This window comes from Clytia hemisphaerica, unplaced genomic scaffold (genome assembly GCF_902728285.1).
Source record: "Clytia hemisphaerica strain Z4C2 unplaced genomic scaffold, Clytia hemisphaerica genome assembly, whole genome shotgun sequence".
NCBI lineage: Eukaryota > Metazoa > Cnidaria > Hydrozoa > Leptothecata > Clytiidae > Clytia > Clytia hemisphaerica.
In genome coordinates, this window is record NW_027103308.1 from 133677 (window position 1) to 153167 (window position 19491).

Here is a 19491-nt window from a genome sequence, read left to right on the forward strand (position 1 = left end):
CATTCACCAGAACCATCAATTCCACCATTTCATTCACCCAAACAACCAACTTTACCATCACATTCACCAGATCCATCAACTCCACTATAACATACGCCTAAATCTCCAATTCCTACTGCATATTCACCAGATCTGCCAGGTCCTGCTGCAGAACCTCAAGAGCCATCGGCATCTGTTGCAAAACCACCAGAATCGAGAAATTCAAATTTGGAGACTTAGGGCCACCGTTTTCAACTGGTTACCACTCGTTACCTCGTTACCACATCGTTACCACTCGTTACCACCTCGTTACCACCTCGTTACCACTCGTTACCACATCGTTACCACTCGTTACCACTCGTTACCACTCGTTACCTCTTTTAGTAACAACGTTTGTCTCACATCTTTGTAAACTAAATCCATTAATTTTGCTTTTATGAGTCTTTCATGAGAATTGTCAAGATTGGCAGCTTTTAGAAGCCGATATGCTAGCAGATCATCTGGATAGTTAATATATCTTATATTATAATATCTTTTGTCAAATTCTGTTAGAAAATCTCGTATCTTCTTCTCTTTTGTTCGTTTGTAAGTCTCAAATTTCTCAATGGCATCAAACTTTTCTGTCAACTTAAAAGGATACATGAAAGTATCAAACTATGCACATTTCCCTCCACTGATGCAAGTTACCCGATTTCCTGGTAATGGTGGTCTGTCACCACAGTCCTTGGATTTCACTATAGGGCCCCTCTTTTTTCAAATGCATGCGGTCGGTATATATCTCTGTTTTTATGACTGTGGAGATAACAACACAATTCTGCAAACCGGTTGGATTATTATCTCCATTATATTTTGAAATTTTTAAGTTCTCTCATCTGCTCTCATAAAACATTATTTGTAATGCAGATCAATAATTGAACATAATTGGTATCAATTTTATCTTTGTATTAAAAGAAAGAACTCAAAAAAGGTGGAAAATTCCTGTGAATAAACTGGAATAAAGCTTCCAAAAATGTTTTTATTCTTTCGGCGCCGGCAAACGCATAGGTCGGTCTTGGGGCAGTTGGTTTATTAACTCAAATCAAATGACTTTGGAGGTTCGGTGAAATGGTGGCCGAATTTCCATCCCATGTTTTGTCAGATAGTCCCAAGTTAGAGCAGTTGACGGTATTTTACAGCTTTTCGGCCGACCGGTCTGGACCAGTTGTTTCAGGTACTTGCTTTTGGGGAGTCGTATTTACTTCAACTAGTAGAGGCTGTTTCTTTTATGAGGATAGATCACAAACCTCAGATAGATTTAAGTAAGGTATTTCAAATTAACTCATTATCTTTTTTGAACTTCATTATAGTTTACTGTAAAACATGAACAGATTTCATTTGAAAAGAATTTCAAGAATGTTTTTAAAGCAATATTACAGCTTTTCATTTTCCACTACTAGTCACAAACCAAATAAACACTTAGAGTATTGCCAAAAACTTGTTAAATCTAGAGATTATGATAATTATTTGGCAACAGCTTTGCTTCAAGGCTTATCTCAGCATGTTGGGTTCACAGTCAGAGCTTTCAATATTGAAATAGCTCAAATTCAAGAATCCACCTCAACTCAAGAGACTGCAAAAATGAGGATTGAGTTTTGGCGGCACAATATCAAAAGTACATTTCAAGGTCAACCTCCCAATCATCCAGTTACAATCTTACTTGCATTGTGTCTCGAAAAACAATGGTTATCAGAAAAATGGTTTCAGCGTGTTGTCGATGTCAGGGAACGATATTTGAACAATGCAGCATTCATGTCTTTGGATGATAAGGAAGATTACGGGGAATATGCTGTATCTTCTTTATATTATTTAATCCTTGAGAGTCTCCAAGTTACAAATAATGACATTTACTATGCAGCAAGTCATCTGGGGATTGCCAATTCACTTATAACACTAATCAAGGCATCACCATATTACATAAAACAAGGTTCTGTTATTCTGCCAACTGAGTTATGTGTTAAACATGACATTTCACAAGAAGATATATTGAGAGGACAGAAACAAGAACAGCTTTCTGAAATTATGTTTGATCTTGCAAGCCAAGCTTCGTTACATATTGACGGTATGAAGAATTACATGAAAGATACTGTAGCTTCCAAAGAAATTAAAAATGTTTTCTTACCCCATATCACGTGTGAACAGTTTTTGAATCACTTACAAAAAACTAACTTTGATATAAACAATCCTGCTTTTAATAGAAAGCATTGGTCTTTGCCATGGAAACTGTATTTTGCATCAAAGAGAAAGTTGATATAGGTTATATTTTGTAAAATTGAATTATAATTTTGCTTTTATTGTATTCTTTAATCTTTTTTTCGTGAACCCTGATGAAGTTATAATATATATACCTTTTTCTAATTTCCAGTTTGGAAAACTGACAATTTTTTCTTCTTATCAGTTCACTAATAAGGGAGTAGTGAACTTATGCAAGGCATTCGAATTTTTATCCTGTAATGGTCAATCTACTGCTTTGAGTAAAGAAAACGTTGATTTCTGTCATACTCAAAGTTTCATGCCATACAGGATGGCAATCTCCAGTGAATCAGTGAAATAATTATTCTACATTCTCTTGATGCATTGAATGATACTCATGTTTTCTCTCATTTTCAGAATAAGAGACAAAAAATAAATATAGAATAATAATCAAAATGAGTCGTCGAAGAACAAATGGGAATGTTGAAACAGAGGATAAACCAAGTGTTTCAAGTATAATAAAAAAATCTTTAACAACAGACTCCAACTGGGAGGATAAGGTAATTTCACAGATTAAATTTAAAATAGTAATGGAGTCATAGAGTTGTTACCTCTAGTGTTTTATAATATAAAATATAATATGTGCATGATTTTACTTAAGTTATTATAAGAAGCTTATAAGAAGGCTGGTAACAACAAATAATTCCACAGTCGGGAATTGCATCAATCAGTATCATTATTCTCCTGGGATTTCTTGTAACATTCTCATTAAATTCTTTTCATTGCAGGATTCATTTTTAGATGTCATTTACTGGGTACGACAAATTTTTGCTCTTTTCAACGGATTGGCATGGGGAGTTATCCCTTTAACAGGAATACTTGGATTAGCTTTGTAAGTATTATATGCTTTTATTAAATTTAAAATGGTTTTGTACTTTTTCTAAAAAAAAACTGCCCTTTTTTGCCTTTAAAAAAATTCTTAATTCTTTGACGAGGTTCGGATTGTTCTTATCCTGTTCATTCGTCTGATCGTCGTTTCAACCAACCATTTGAACCATTCCAGGTCCAGGTTTTGTTCTTATCTTGTTCTTGTTTTTTTGTATTATTGAGGTTATTTATTTTCATAAAATTTGTCTAATAAAACAAAAATGTATACTCATGAGCAAAATATATAGTTTCTTCGACGAATGTGTCCAAACTCGTTTAAGAGATTTTAAATCATCACAATCTAATCTTTTGAAAATAACTTCAAAAAACGTGCTCATTTAAAAAAAAAAAACATTTTATTGATGTCAGGTGTCAGAACACCTATGAGTTTTTTTAAAGGTGATGAAAATAAAGCTTAAACTTCATTAAACTGTCTGACTAAAAAATCTTCGTAAAGAAGAACGTTTGTAAATGTAACAAAATTTTGCGATATTTTTTTCTTTTTTATGGGGACTTGAAAAATCTATAATTATTGTTCTTCTCAACCAAAGTACTCCTTCAGTAAAACTCAAAAAAAGACATTTCGTCAAATGAATATAAAATTTCCTATTGTCTTCTATAATATTTTCTTTATTTTTTGCGTAGGTTTTTTGTTATCAATTGTGCAATAGTCTTCCTATATGTGAGTAGACAAAGTAAAATTGACGAAGACGAGTTTGGTGGTATACAAGAGCTAGTCAAAGAGGGACTTTTCACTGCTTTTGCTGTTTTTTTAGTAAGCTTTTTTTTCACTGACATCAACTCTCTATAGGCCTCATTAAGGGTGTATGACGTGGCACTGTCATAAAATATGGGTGATGAACTTTAGAATCGGGCGAGAAGCCTGAACTTAGGCGTTTTAGAATGGGGGAGAGTCAAAGACTTAGACTGCTTTAGAAATAAGAGAGCAAATTGTGAGATTTCCTAGGAGGCCTTTTAAGGCCAGCAGCAAGATTCACGTCCCCTTAAGCCAAAGCCTTGCTAAAAATTACGAAAAGAAGGAAGGGAGCATCGGAAGGAAAGGGCTATAAAGGAGGCGAGGTTTTTAAAGAAAAGTGTGAGAATTTATCCTTCCTTTAACTTCAAAAAATGGAAGGGGTAGAGACTGAGGGGCTTCACAGTCACAGAGACTAGAGATGAATCTTCAACCTTTGTCAAGCAAGAAATAGTGAATCCTTAAGTTTGCTCCACATTTACAAATTTTGTTTGAAAAACACACATGTTACGTGTTTTGAAATCCTTGAGTTTCGGATCTAGCCCCTTCGAAGTTTTGAAGTCAATCTTCACAGTATAGATATCCTGGATATACAATACCTTTGAAACAGGGGGGGGGGTCGGTAGTAAAATCTTAGATGTATAATGAGTAGTAAATCGAATTTTTATTTATCACCACCCGGACTCTTGGAAGAGGTATTTTACTACCCTGGTAGTAAAAGTTTTTGGGATAATTTGTCATTGAGACCACCTATTTTTTGGATGCTTTTCGGACTGATTTTAAAAAAAAGCTAAAAAATGATTATTTCTGTGACAGATTTCTCACTTAGTGCAAAAATTAATGTTTTGCCCTTAGAATTAAAGTCTTTTTTATATTGACAAAAAATTTCGAGAACCTTTTGTTTGCAGCAAACCTGAGCAAACAACAATCTTTTGTTTGCAACAAACAACTTTCCAACAGAAAATGTTTTCAAATTATAAAAATTTTCAGATTTTTTCAGAAAAGTTATCCAAAAAATTAATTTGCCAGTTTTAACTACCCAGGTAGTAAAATTTTTTCAATATTTAACACATAGATACCACCCATTTTAGTATTCAACTACCCTGGGTAGTAAAAACTTTTCGTAACACCACCACCGTAGTAAACGTCATTATGTCTGAGATTTTACTACCGACCCCCCCCTGTTTGAAACTCATTTTTATTTGGTGTTTGATAAATGATGGCATTAACGGATGTTAATATTTCCTTTATCTTTTTTTAGATAAGTTGGATAATGACATTCACGTATTTGCATGGATAAATTTGCTTACTCCTCCAAATATGTAACTCTTTTATGCTGAAAAGAATTATGGGTAAAGCAGCATCTGCAAGTGTGAAAAAAAAAGGCTTAAAACATTTTTTTTTGAGCAAAGGTAAAACGATGTTTTTACTTTTTACTATCTATTTTATTAACCTTTCTGAAGAGTTCTTTACCTAATTTGGGAATGAGGTTGGTATGGTATTTTATATTTTAGGAAATTTTTCTCATTTTTACTCTTTCGACAACTTCCACCTAAAATCCATTATCACGAGAATATTTTTATTCCTTTTCCTGAACTCATTAGCTAGTTAAATTTACTTTTTTTGCTGGATACAATAAGAGATTTTCCATAATATTCTTCACTGCTAGATCGCCACTCTTTATTGAGCCTCGTCCGAAAGTTTTATATTCATCATGTGAATTTTAAAATGTTTCAAAACTTTTGCACACTCTAATCAAATTTCAAAATTGATATCAATGCAAGTATTTTTAGAGAAAATGCCATTTTCTAAAGCCAAATAAGTACGTGTCCTCTTAGCCTGAAGCCTTTTTTTATGCTACCAGAGAAGGAATTTTTACTTTTCATCTTACAGTCTTTTTTAAACTTTTAGGTAGAATGAAGAAATTTCTAGAAACTTTTAAGTTTATAAACTTTATCTTAAAAAATATAACAACAACTACATTTTTAGATAGACAATAGTATTTTTTGAGCTTCAAAATGAATATATTTATTTGTCATTTACGACATAATAATAAAAATAAAATAATACAAAGTTTTTCTTTTGTTTTCCATTGTTTTTTTTTGCTGGTCATCTTATTGCCCCTGTAGTCCAGAGGGTATGAAATAGTCTTTTGGGGCTGAGGTGCTCGAAACTTCAGATACACTGTCAAGTTCACTCTTTAATCTTAAAGGTTTTTTTTAAATAAGAGTGATATCGTTTACTTCTTACTCATCAATTTTAATTCACAAGCTTTTTCCGCATTGGATTGACTCGGATGTGGAGTAAGATTGGTCAGAAAAAGGAAAAGAGAAATTTTTTTTTGCTTGTATCAGGTAATATAACAATAGGCAGACACTGTCCTGATATGAAATATGTGTCTGATATGAAACGGGAATACTTGCGTAAAAAAAAACCTTTAAATGTGATCTGGAAAAAGTATCTTTTCAAGAATAATGTATTTTACTGTTTGTTTTTTTTTCTTTCAGAAAACGTATAGAACCCATCTGTGCATTGTTCCTGACAATGTTCAAAAAATATATATTTTCCTTAAAAAAAGAGTATTCCCATTTGAAATGAAGACGGATTGAAAATGAGAAGCATTTAGTCCGATGAAATGAAATAACTTCTTTTTCTCAAATTTTCAGCATAAATAGAATAAGATTTAATTGACCAACACAATAATAGAATGGAATTGGGAAAAGATGTCGTGAAAACCTCATCAAACGCAAATTTTAAGGTATCTTTGTAATTTCTTTCTTTCATATTTTATAACTATCAATTTCCCGATCTTCATGTTTCCCCATTCCTTTTGAAAGATTTTCCGATACTCTGAAAAATCGGATTTGCGCGAAATGCGTGAACTTTGGGTCTGCTAGGAGGGTGCTCTTATAAAAATTTCCTAGTCTAGAAATGAAATTTGAAATTCCACTGAATTATTTTGGCTCGTGTAGTTGGTTGGTTCGGTCGTCCAGAGTAGTAATCAATTATCTCGACCGATCACACGTTTTTTTATAAGAATATACTTTATAAGAAAATTCATGATGAAATTGGCGAAAAAATTAAGAATATGGTAAGAATACCACCATCATGGAATTTAGTAACTGAACCTAAGAATGTCATTTTTAGAGCATTTTACCATTAAATTGCCAATTATTCCCCAGCAATGCTGAAAGGTTCCACAAAAATGCCAAATCTTTTGCTTGAGGTATGTATTGCATGTTAGTTTTTGGCTGAGTTTGGTTCCAAACCTAAGAATAGAATATCCTAAGAATATTTCAGGATTATTCTTCCCAAAAAGCTAAGAATATTCATGACGAATTTGAAAAACACTATTCTTATAAAAAAAAGCGTGTATCAATTGTAACTCAATTGGAATCAGTAAACTGGCACATTTTTTTCTCGGTTTTCCAGGTTGTCATTATGAATTTCCCAGTATCTAATATCAATCTATCATCAAATCTTCATGAGTGGTGTGAAAGATTACGAAAGAAAATATTTGGCAGGACACCAATCAAGTAATTATCAAAGGTCAGTACAATATAACTTTTTTTGCTAATAAATCTCAGACACGCTTTCATCATTATGTATACATATAGGAAATGAAGAAAAATTTTAATGAACTTGTTTTCACATAAGTTAAATAACATGAAATTCACAATAGGGCGTTTAACCCGCCCCTTGTCAAACATGAAATATGTTTTTACTATTTTATATTTGATGCTGGAAAAAAACATATTAGCAACATTGTTTTGTGTCTACTAACCATTACGGTTTTGTATCAGACATTTTTGACACCTTTTTATTCTAAACAATCAAAATTGTCCAAATCGAAATTATAACATGCCCATTTATTTTAACACAATTACACATTATAAAAGATAACATGATATTGATTCGGGTATTAAGATAATAATGTAATATAATTTAATTGGGGCAATTGTATTACAAGGAAATTTTGATGAAATTTGTCCCGCCTCTTTTAATTTGTATATGGAGTGAAGGGATTTGTCTGTTAATATACAAACTCTTCACATTATTCTCTCCTTCGTTCATACATTTTTTCCAAGCTGATTTTCAGCTTAAAATTTTTTGAATCATACATGTTTTTTTTATTAGAGCATCTACAATTTTTACCACCATTTATTGAGCAATTTTGTCCATTTTCCCAAGAAATTGGGTGTTTTAAGAGTCCCTAAAGCCTTAAAATGTTCTTAACTTGTTCTTAACATTTTGGCCATCGAGGACTTATGTTCTTATATAGTTTGTTCTTATATAAAAAATGTTTAAGCTTAGTACTCCTGCTTCTACGTAGGAGAGAGTTGTTATAAAAAGTAATGTATAAGTTTTGCGTGAATTTCACCACTTTGATCGAATGTAGCGTAATTTAGGCGGGGATACGGCTTTTGTTTTGATAATAGCCTAATAATAGTATGTACGAGAGAGGATATCCTAATATTGATTCATTTGATTTGTTTCTCAAACATTATTAATTGTTTACACACTTTTTCGATGTGATGTAAACGTCTTATTGACGTTCATATAACGTTTTGCGCGTGATAATACTCTCAGTAAGGCGGGCTTAATACGGTAACATATAAACGCCTTTTGTTTATCGGAGCTGTAACAAACTACTGCCCATTTTTATGACACATTTCATTTCGTTTTTTTCTCCTTCTTTTGATTAATACTTCCCTATGTATCAGTTTTCTAAGGATATATTAGTAAATTGAATTTCAAAATCGATCATAATTTTCCTAAAAAGTGTTATACTGAACTAAGAAAGATTTCATAGTTTTTGAAAGAAATTTAACAACTTAACTAACAAAGGAATCCTTCTTTGAAAAATGAATATTGGAACTTTCCCTATTTCTAAACCCTTCCTTAAGTTTTCTACTTATTGAAATTTTTTGATATTCGACTTAAAGGTCCGATTTGATAACAATCAACCCAAAATCTTATCGAACGGTCTTTTTCGTACGGTTTTCGGTATTTTTTTGTAATAACCCGAGTTTTTTTTAATTTTTCTCAAGAATTTCGAAATAGGGTGAATTAGAAATTTCAAGAAAATTCAAGAATTCAGAACAAGATAAGAACAATTTTAAACTTAAATTGCCAAAGAATAACAACAACCGAACCTTATTACTGGTTCTAATATAAAAATAGAGTATAATAATCAAGTTTACTTAATCGAGTATTTTATTTAGTACCTTATTTTGCTTGTTTTCTTGATAAGGGTGATACGGGCGTTAAATATTTTAAATTGATATTTTTCTACTGAAACAAAAGGTTACACGTGTTTATTGTTTATTACCCTAAACCCCGTTAAGTGAATTAGGCTGAGTTTTGCTTAAAATAAAAGAAATAAAAAAAATCTCCATCAGGCGAAAATAAAACAAATGTAGTGTTTCCGGAAACCGACCGGGTGAAAAAAATAGAATTTTCTAACCCGGCCGCAGACTATGGGTTCATCTATATGGTTCATCATAAAGAAAATCAAGTTGACCGCTCAAACTATCAAAGGTCGGTTGGTTAGATATTCCCGCTTTTAAATCAAGTTTCGTTCGTTAGTAGTTAATACATTAGTATTCAGGGCTTACTTCATACTGTTTGTACATAAAAGTTATCTTTAAAGTTCTATTTCAATGATCTTATAGTTATCAAAAATAGCAACAAAAAATTTGTTTCGGCTAACCGCATGAGAACTTTTTACCTTCACCTGCATTCCGGAAACACTACATTTTTTTATTTTCGCCTCATGAGAAAAAAATATATCTGATTTTTAACTGAGTTTCACAGCTTACTTGTCCCCCGCATTCCTCTTAGTTTCATACAGTAACTGTATACATGATAGCAAACCAACGTTCACACTATTTTTGCATTGTTATTTTCACTTCAAAACAACCATTTTTTTTCCTGATCGAAGAAAAATGAAGCACCCTTATAATTATCTAGGTGTTTTTTGAAAAATCTTTTCTTGATTAACTTGTATAAATACCGAAAGTGCATTATTAATGATTTTTAACGCCATCAAAAACATATGTATGTCCCCATGCAATGGAATTTTTTTTCATGTTCTAGAGAACATTTTAATATGCTAAACTTTATACCAAAACTTGCTCTTTTTCGGGCAAAAGTATGTCACTATCTATTTCTTCTTAGTTAACCTAAATCTTTATTATAACACCTGAAATGTTGCTCTTATACGTCGCTTTTTTATTTATAAGAACCATTTTACAAGAACACCTACCTACTGTCTCAAAATAAACTTCATCAGAACAATAGCTCTATTGTTTGGAGCTATAGAAATTTAAGAACAATCTCAGACTCAGCCAAAATGTACATAAAACAAGCGTTCACCTCTCTTTCTTACTCTCAGGTACCTAATACCCGTCTCCTCGCTAATTAATTTTTCAAAAATTTTCCATTCTTATTCCACCCCCCCCCCACCTAGTAATTTTTGGGAAATTGTTTTTGAAAGTTCCCTCTTTTGTCCTAATTCTTCCGTATTAGCCTCTTTTTCGAAATTTTCCAACCGAGGACATTTTTATGCTATTAGGTACCCGAGAGTGGGAATTTAACCTAAACACCAGATAGTTATGGATACATTTTCTTGATTGAGGCGTTTTTATACCTGATTTAAACCTTGATTTTCTTAAAGTTTAGCAATTCCAGGCTTGGTGCTGTTTTCAGATTGTTCTTATAAAAAAGCGAACAACCATAATGATATGTAATATGCTAAGTAGCGCGTGTTATGTTTTGTATTTTGTAGATTCTTCCGCATCCAACTTTTCGAGTCGGCGTATAGAAGTAAACACCAGCTCTTAACACATACCCACACCCTATCCTAACATCAGATGCTAAAAATGATCTAAATATTTAATGGGAATTTGTGACAAAAAAACATACCCTTTTTTCTTAATTTTTTTTACCAAATTTAGTTCGAAGTCTTAACATAAGTTTTTCCGACTTTAATTCTTCATAGTAGCAGTGTACCATTTTTAAGCCGGTTTATGTTTTCTGTTTTCATTTCTGTCAGCTAAATCTTTTTTATAATGTTTCCATTTCTGTCTTCAGTTCTCTTAACTAAGATCTTTTGCAACAAAGTTTTCCTAATTAGGTAGCCTGAATCGCAGACCTCTATAGATATACTTCCTATATGAGAAACTTTTTTCGCTAGAGGATGACCAGAAGCCTACTAATTAGGTTAATATACCTTCATACTGCAATAAACCGTACTAATTTAGATACGATTTTTTTAATGAGGCTAATTTCGAATTTATCATCATGTCCTTTTCCCACACTACTCATGCAAATATTTCTTGCAAGCATTTATACCATGGGGTCTGAGATTTAACTATTTTAGGGATAATTGAAACATTTTATTGCTTTTTTTTGTGGGATAAACGCTTTTTAAAACAAATTTCATACATTGATGTCAGGTAGACCCTGGGGGAGCTTAAAATCGTAGCTTGTTTAAAAAAAATCAGGACAACTTCCGAAATTAGACAAATGGGAGCTTCTCAATCCTGTTCATTTTTTTCTTAGTGATTTTTCAGAGAAATGGGCCACAGTGGAACCTCCAATTAGCAAACATCATCGGGGAATAGGGTTCGGGCGGGGAATAGGGTTAGTGTCCGCTAATCAAAAGTGTCTGTCTTTTAGAAACTTTTCAATTATGTGCTCTAATTTTGGTATAAGGTACTATTAAAGGGTTAATTATGTAAAATTTTGGTCTGAAGTGCTTTTCTAGAGACACTCTAGGACATGGAGGAGCAAGAAAAAGATTATTCAAATGCAACAATTTAGTTTTTATGAATCATAGCATAGTCTTAAGGTCACATGACCTCAGGTACATGAGAAGTACATCATTTACTATTTTAATAGAGATTGTTCGAATAATAATAGTACAGTAGACTCTCTAATTCGATTTCAAAGGGATCAAAATATTTCTTCGAATTAGAGAAATATTCGAATTAAGGAAAGTATTTCAGTATTACCAGCTGAGGAGACCAATATTTTTGTTCGAATTACAGAAAGATTCGAATAATAGAGGTTCGAATTAGAGAGAGAATTGATTGTATATAAATCCTGGAGACCCATTCTTCACCTTCTGTGTACGATTTTATATAAAGTGAATACAAATTATCTGATTTCAAATGTGTTTGTATCGTCTTTTAAATTTATATAAATTAATTTTAAATTTTTAAAAATTTTGACAAAAAAAGGAAACTGAAAAATAAATGTTTGTTTAAAATTATGATAAACTCAAACGTTAACTCTACTACTATTTAAAATGTCTTCTTTAAAATGTTCTATGTACAATATCGTTTTATATTAAGTTTAATATTACTATTTCACAAAATCTTTTCAAACTGAATGCGATAGTCTCTTTGGTAAATATAAATCTAAGTCCCGTGTTTCCATTGGCAAACCCCGAACGGGTTGATAAAATGGAAAGCTATACATAGAATTCATTTTATTCTTTATTGTTTCTTTCTTCGTCTGACTGTTCTCATTGTTGCTCTTTAGTTTATTACCGAGAATATTTTCAATACTAAACGCGGCAGATTTCGGAGACTGTCGTTTCAAAGTCGTCGGGCTTGGTACTTGCATCTCATCTTCGTTCATACTCGGTGCTGTTCTCGGTGACACGGCGTTAATCGGTTTTTTATCGATTTTCACTTTATCGAAAGTTTGATATTTTGAAGGTTGATATTTCCAGCATGTGAACAGACTGTCGAAGTTCGGTTTTTGCGTTCTGTAAAACTGTGATCGGTACATAGTAGTAGGCTCGTCATGTAAGTATCTAGAAGCGGGATACTCACTCAACTCGCGCTCCGTGTATCCTTGAGCAGGACGGCTAATTCCAGAATACGGGCGTAGTGGATATCCAGTGTACGGGTGCGTATCCATGAAGCTACGGCGGACTCGTCTCCGAGCACGTCGGCGACGGAAATCTCCCTGCGAGAAATCGTCATAATTTGCTGGATGGATAGCCCAGTAGTGTCCTTTCCCTTGTTCGCTACGTCCCACTTTGATGAAACATTCGTTCAAGGATAAATTGTGTCTGATACTGTTTCTCCAACTTTTATCTTGGCTTTGAAAATATGAATAATTGTCTAAGATGTATTTATAAATGTCTGATAGTACCAACCGTTTGTCTTTGGACTTCAAGATGGCAGTCGCGATCAGAGCAATGTAAGATTGAGTTGGTTTGACATCCTCCTTCTTCCCTTGTTGAGTCTCGCTACTCTTTCTTGTTGATCTGCTGCTAGCTTCCTCCTCAATACTAGAGGTAGGTGATTGGCACCCTCCAGTATTTGACTGGCATCTTCCTCTTCCAGGGAACATCGGTTTCCTAGATGGTATCTCACTAACAGGGCTTACATCGCTCATTGAAACATCATCATCCGATGATGGGGCTCTCATGGCATTTGCGGCAGGGTATTTCCTCATAATGTCAAGCTCCAATGTCGATGACTTCAGCTTCCATAAACGCAGTGCAATTTCTTCGGTTTTTGATGTAGCCATTTTGTATATTGTCAGTTACAAAATTCTGGTACAGTGCGCGATTATTTAAATCAAGTTAAGTCGATGAATGATCGTCCGATTACTTGAATCGCTTTTTATGAACTAAATCTTAACGGCATAAACTACAATCTTAAATGATATTTTTTTCTTACTTATTCCGCCGCACTTTTACATGTATTGTCTAATGTTTTTTTTTTATTCGAAAAGACTATAAACATAATGTTCTCATAAATAATGAATATATTAGCTTTCTTATTGTTTTGATGATGATACTCTCTCACACGAATATTATAATGTAATAGTTTTTGTATTGTTGTTTTTTTTTTTTTTGTGTATATAACAATGAAACAAAACATTGTTCATTTTGATTGGCTGTTCCAGTTTTTCGACTTTTTGTTTTTTTTCTCTCGAATTAAAATGGTGGGTGGAGTTGACACTCCTTTATGTTAATACACCATTTGTGTTTAATTTGGGGGATTTTTTTTTCCTGTTTGGCTGTTTTGATATGGTAAGAAATTTTATTAGAATCCATTTCATAAGGCTAAAATTTGGTTTAAAAAATTAAGAAATAATTTTAAGAATTGGCAAGATTGGCTAAATTTGCTCAAGATCTTGTGAATTGACATGGAGTTGGGCTCTTTCAGAAAAAAAGTGGAGGATATAACATTTTTTGGAAATTTACCTCCCGGACATTGTGAATTTTGACCCCCCCGGACTAGCATCAGTTGACCCCCCGGACATTCAAAATCACCCCTAATCAAAGCAAGTTTGCCCCTAAAAAAAATGGCACATTTTGCCGATTTTTAATTACACCCCTCCCGGACAAAATATCTAATATATCCTCCACACCCCCCCCCCCCCCCCACGTACAAAAAGTTTCTGCAAGAGCCCATCCGTGCAATTTCTATTATTACTTTTCCTCTGGTCAAACATTAAAGCAAATCTACTACTTTTACTGCTTTATCGGTGAAATTAAGACTTATAGAATTAATTAGACACCAGTTTGTAATGTATTGGTCATGAGGTTAGACTTGTCTTTTTAAGTCCAAATTTAGGCATTTTTGTGTGTTTTTAACCTAGGTAGATTACATGGACGAATACCTCAGTAGTAATAGCAAATACTACACGAAAGAATTAAACTTGATAAATTATTTATATGAAATCTGTAATAGAATAAGGCATTTTTATTGCAAGAAGATTAACGTTTTTTTTTCTTCCGTACTTCTTCTTCGAAAACGTTCTCACTCACACTTTTTTATAAGAAACAATTTTGTTAGAATACGAGGTTGAAAATTTGTATAAAAGTCTCTTAAAACTGAAGTTTACTGGTTCTTATAAAAAGGCGCGTATTTTGAAAACCGCAAATTTACTAACCAAATGTCAACTTTCACTTACATACTTCATTAGAAGCTTTTGAAGTAAAAACTCCATCTCATCCCAAACAGATAAACCATACACAGTTAACTCCCTCTCTCTCTAATTCGATCGTCAAGGAACCAAGAATTTTCTTCGAATAGAAATATTCGGATTATAGAGAGTATTTCTTGGCTAAATGTGAATTTAGTTCGAATTACAGAAAGATTCGAGTAATAAAGGTTCGAATTAGAGAGAGTTAACGTTAGCGATAGCTAGACTATAAGAACACCTGAATATTTAGTTTTAAACTCAGTGCAAGGAAAGGCTTAAAGGTTTTTTTATCACCTGCTTTATTTATACTCTTGGGAGTTTATTATGAAAGGGGGATGGTAATTTAACCGCTCCCTATGATCAGTCCTCGAGCAGGGCGTGCGAAATTTGCCTGTACCAGACGACCACGGCCTTTTCTTCGACACCGTGACACCGATTTTAAGCTCAAAATGCCAAAAAAAGAAAAGTCGAGGTCAATCTTTCAAAATTTACTGACGGAATAGACGCTGGGCTATAATTTTTCAAATTTTTAGATCCTTCTTTTGAATCTTCATGTTGTTTGGTTTTCGGTTTCTTTTTCCTTTTTTCGATGTTTATAAAACCCCGTAGTTATTAAAACATTTCTCTTTTTAAATATCGATTATCATTTTTCTCCGAAATATAGTTTTGAAGTGGCTGGGCGGACGCAATACTTAAGCAAACTATATTTTTTGTTTGTATGCCTGTGGGCTATCACTGCTTAAGCTGTTCAAATAATTTTGATAAGTAAATCGAGTTTTCCTTCAGTTTTTACTTCCTTGTATAAAAAACAAAGAACTTTCCTGGTTTCATTTTTTCAAAATCGTTTGAACAGCCTCCTTATATTTTAAATACTGATTTAAACAATTGCTGTCTCAGAAGCATGTATTTTCATACCATTGTAGAACCATACTTTTGACCAAGAAACTTAAATAAAAGAGATAAGTTTCATTAAAGTTCCTTGATTTGACGCACTCTAAATCCAAATTTTTCGATAAGCTTTGGGACTGAATTTCTAAATCCAAAAAATCGAGCCACGCTTAAATTTTTCTTACCTAATATATGATGCATTCTTTAAATTGTGTTTTCGGATTAGAGAGACTTCTTACTATATGAAAAGTACTCGTTTTCGATATTAATACAGTTTTTGGGAAGATTGAAAAAATTAACCTATCTATAGATAGCTAGTGGTACGTTCATATTATCTATTTTCGGTTTTTATTCTAATTTGTCCGACGACGACTTCTTGTTTGTATTCGGGGTTGAAATCCTTTTACAACCTTTGTTGTGGAATTTTGACCAATGTCATTTGAGTGTTGGAACCTGTTAGATTCCCGAAAAAAATTCCCAAAATTATCGAAAAAGAAGGTGGGGGGGGGTAAAGACGAAAAACCCTGTAGCAGAGCCATTTCCTGAAATCTGCAAATGAACACCCCTGTCTCACAGCCCCGGTGGAACTTTTTTCCTCAGTGAGGATAAAAATGTTTTATTGAAATCCCAATGGGGATAGAAATTCTATTGTTCAAAGGTAAAAAAATCCAGTGGGGATGGTTTTGGAGTGCAATTTTTCAAACATTTAATTTCGAGTGGGGATGAAATATAAGTCAATTTCCCAGTGGGGCTAAAATTCCGGGGTATTTTCCTACTGGGACGAAATTTTTGCCAGATTTTCCAGTGGTCCCAGCGGATCTGTGACACAGGGGTGTAAATGAAGATACCCTATCAGCTTTGATAAAGGGGGAACCTTGCGGAGGTACATCCTGTTTAGGCTTTTTTATTTAAAAGAGCGGAGTTCAAATGCTTATTAGGTTTTAAATTTACCACTGAAGTTACATTTTGAAGATCAAAACTTTCAGTTAAGTTTTTACTGCAGTTAGTGGTGTGAACAAATGAGTGAAAATTCAACGAACGAACGAACGAACGAACGAACGAACGAACGAACGAACGAACGAACGAACGAACGAAACGAACGAACGAACGAACGAACGAACGAACGAACGAACGAACGAACGAACGAACGAACGAACGAACGAACGAACGAACGAACGAACGAACGAACGAACGAACGAACGAACGAACGAACGAACGAACGAACGAACGAACGAACGAACGAACGAACGAACGAACGAATCATCGTTCATGGTATTTCTAAAACCTGATACTCCTCAGATATTCACAAGTATTTCATTAACAGGAAAAGTAAAAGAAAGAAGGAAAAAATAATGATAATTGTTGCTCAAAGATATTGATTATGAATACTGACGTAATTAGTTAAGAAAGACTAATTTGCCATTTGACTGGTGTTTGATTTTTCACGGATATATTACACGCATGAGGAAATTGTGGTTTAATTTTTCGCGAAGTTTTACAAACTTGTGAAATGAACATTCAAAATTATTCATGATATGCACCATTGCAATATCTTCCACGGACCTAACATCTGGTTGGTTGCAAGTGACTTAAAATCAGTCAATACGTCACTTACAACCAATCAGCTGTCGGGTCCATGATGTAATGTTAGAAGACATCGTTTGGCTTTTAAAGATTGGATTCCTTTTTGGAGCCTCAATAAATAAATCATATTTTAGAATCTAAAACGACGATACCTGTGAAAGGGGGGGGGGCGTGTACCTGTTTGTCGGTGTGTCGGTATTGACCTTTTTTGCGTCGGTATTTCGGTGTTTGAGATGCTTTTCGGTGACGGAAAATATTAAATTTTCAATCGGTGATACGGTAATTTTGCTTAAAACGTCGGAGAAACGGTACTAAATCAAGGGCTATTTCTCAGATTCCTCTTATCCTCTTATCTCATATTAGAATTTTGAAAAAAAAACTGAAAAATGTCGGTGTCGGTACTTCGTAAAAAATGTTTCGGTATTGCGGTGATTTTGTGAGAAATTGTCGGTATTTCGGTGTCCAGGACCCTCGTACGCCTCCCCCCGCACAAAAAGCTGCTATAGCACTACTTCTAGCTTCTTGAGTGACTATACAGGGTGTCCCGGAAAAAACTCCTTTGTCAAATTTTACCAATTCTAAGTTCTCTTTATTTTGCGTAGTCTTTTTAGAGTAGTCTGAAAATTTAAGAACGCATCTAAGAACATTTCAGGCTGAAAATTGCTAAAAAAATAAGAACATCCAGGCTCAGCCAAATTTTAGGTGTTCTAATAAAAAAAAACGTGTAAATTTGTCCCCTTAAATGAGCCTAATATTTGGTTGCTTTTATTTTAAACCATTATTTTTTTCTAACCAAACTGCTGCTTTTTCAGCAATTTTTTAATTTCCCATTTTTAGGTCTATTTTTGCCATTTTTGTCATTTTGGACCTACCTTGGAGCTTGGAGGTCCTTTAATTTAACCTTTGTTTTAGCTGTTTAAGTTCTTTCACTCCACAGGACTGTAAATTTTTACTCATAAAAATGATAAAAAAATAATCTCCAAATAGTCTCCATAACTCGAACATGCACGGGGAACCAAAGAATTATTACACTTGCTTGGAGAAGAAGACTTGTAGTAAATCTTTTTATCAAGGCTCCGCTCTTTTTATTTTTTTAGTCGAATTGTGCTTTTTTCCTATTGCTATTGGGGCATTCCATTTTATCTCCATACAGGGGAGTGGACGAATATTTCCAGGGGATAATCCGAAGAAGAATTTCGAGGGGGTCTAAGGAAAAGTTTTTAATTTTTCTTGGGGGTAAAATGTTATTCTAAACCTTCCAGGGTGTAAAAAACTGATTTTAGACCGTTCACAGTAACTTTAAGGTATGAGGAATGATTTTCCAAGAGTTTTTTTTCCAGAGTGTATCCACACATTTTCAAGAATTATTTTTGACCTTAAAAGGTTTTTCCCCATACAGGGGGATTTTAAATGGAAAAGCCTGTTATGAGTCATTTTAGACTTTATTTCTTTATACCTGATTTTCACCTTATCATTTTTGATGACATTTCTGTTACTGATTCAGATTCAGTCTTCTTGGCTCAGGGTAGAAAGGATGTACCATTTTTATTCAAGATACACGTTTTTTTATAAGAATATCCAACATTTTGAAGCCTCTTTCGATGGGGACAAGCTGGAGTTTTTACAAGCTCTTATTTGATTTGGTTGGTCGTTAAGATGTAATAAAAGAATCTTATTACTTTTTCTAAAGAACGCGTCATCTCTATCACTTTAAATGACCAATTAGTTAAGTATCTTGTAAAAACTCCAAGACATCTCCTTTCGATGCTCTTAACTTTTTAAGTTCTAAAGAGTCCCCAAAGCCATAAAATGTTCTAAACCTGTTCTTTTAGCCATCGAAACCTTATATTCTATAGTTTGTTCTTATAAAAAAACTTGTATACTCTTTATTTGGGAGAAACATTTTAAAAGAACAATGAGCTTTTAAAAAATTATCTCAAAAAATAAAAACAGTTTAGAAAAAAGGCTGATGCTGAATTTGAAAGAAATTTTAAGAAGCGGAATTTTGTCTCTCAATTTGACAATTCACGAAAATCGGCGGAAAAATCAAACAAATGTCAGAATCGAGTACCTCCTTAAACCCTTAAAAACCCCCCTTTTTAGTTAGGGTTTCTGAAACAAAGTGCGATACACGTTTTTAATTAGAACCCAGTTTATGAGAACATTTAAGA

The 19491-nt window shown here is 33.4% G+C and overlaps 3 protein-coding genes across 3 annotated transcripts; 2 read left to right on the top strand and 1 right to left on the bottom strand.

Moving 5' to 3' along the window:
- Positions 1–976: 976 nt before the first annotated feature.
- LOC136812511 (NADH dehydrogenase (ubiquinone) complex I, assembly factor 6-like) lies at positions 977–2373 on the top strand. Its single transcript, XM_067069010.1, has one exon. The coding sequence runs from the start codon at positions 1339–1341 to the stop codon at positions 2269–2271; it is 933 nt and encodes a 310-aa protein (XP_066925111.1). The 5' UTR covers positions 977–1338; the 3' UTR covers positions 2272–2373.
- Positions 2374–2625: 252 nt separating this feature from the next.
- Positions 2626–5378, top strand: LOC136812520 (GEL complex subunit OPTI-like). Its single transcript, XM_067069041.1, has 4 exons — positions 2626–2768; positions 2997–3100; positions 3781–3910; positions 5151–5378. Exons 1-4 carry the CDS (start codon positions 2664–2666, stop codon positions 5187–5189), a joined length of 378 nt encoding a protein of 125 aa, XP_066925142.1. The 5' UTR covers positions 2626–2663; the 3' UTR covers positions 5190–5378.
- Positions 5379–12065: 6687 nt separating this feature from the next.
- Positions 12066–13583, bottom strand: LOC136812523 (uncharacterized). Its single transcript, XM_067069054.1, has one exon. The coding sequence runs from the start codon at positions 13439–13441 to the stop codon at positions 12278–12280; it is 1164 nt and encodes a 387-aa protein (XP_066925155.1). The 5' UTR covers positions 13442–13583; the 3' UTR covers positions 12066–12277.
- Positions 13584–19491: the final 5908 nt, after the last annotated feature.

Bases quoted from the DNA above. Each gene is read 5' to 3' on its own strand.
- LOC136812511 (XM_067069010.1), top strand. From the start codon at position 1,339: ATGAACAGATTTCATTTGAAAAGAATTTCAAGAATGTTTTTAAAGCAA.
- LOC136812520 (XM_067069041.1), top strand. From the start codon at position 2,664: ATGAGTCGTCGAAGAACAAATGGGAATGTTGAAACAGAGGATAAACCA. The intron at 3,101-3,780 runs GTAAGTATTATA...TTTTTTGCGTAG, and splicing joins GGAATACTTGGATTAGCTTT to GTTTTTTGTTATCAATTGTG. The intron at 3,911-5,150 runs GTAAGCTTTTTT...ATCTTTTTTTAG, and splicing joins CTGCTTTTGCTGTTTTTTTA to ATAAGTTGGATAATGACATT.
- LOC136812523 (XM_067069054.1), bottom strand. From the start codon at position 13,441: ATGGCTACATCAAAAACCGAAGAAATTGCACTGCGTTTATGGAAGCTG.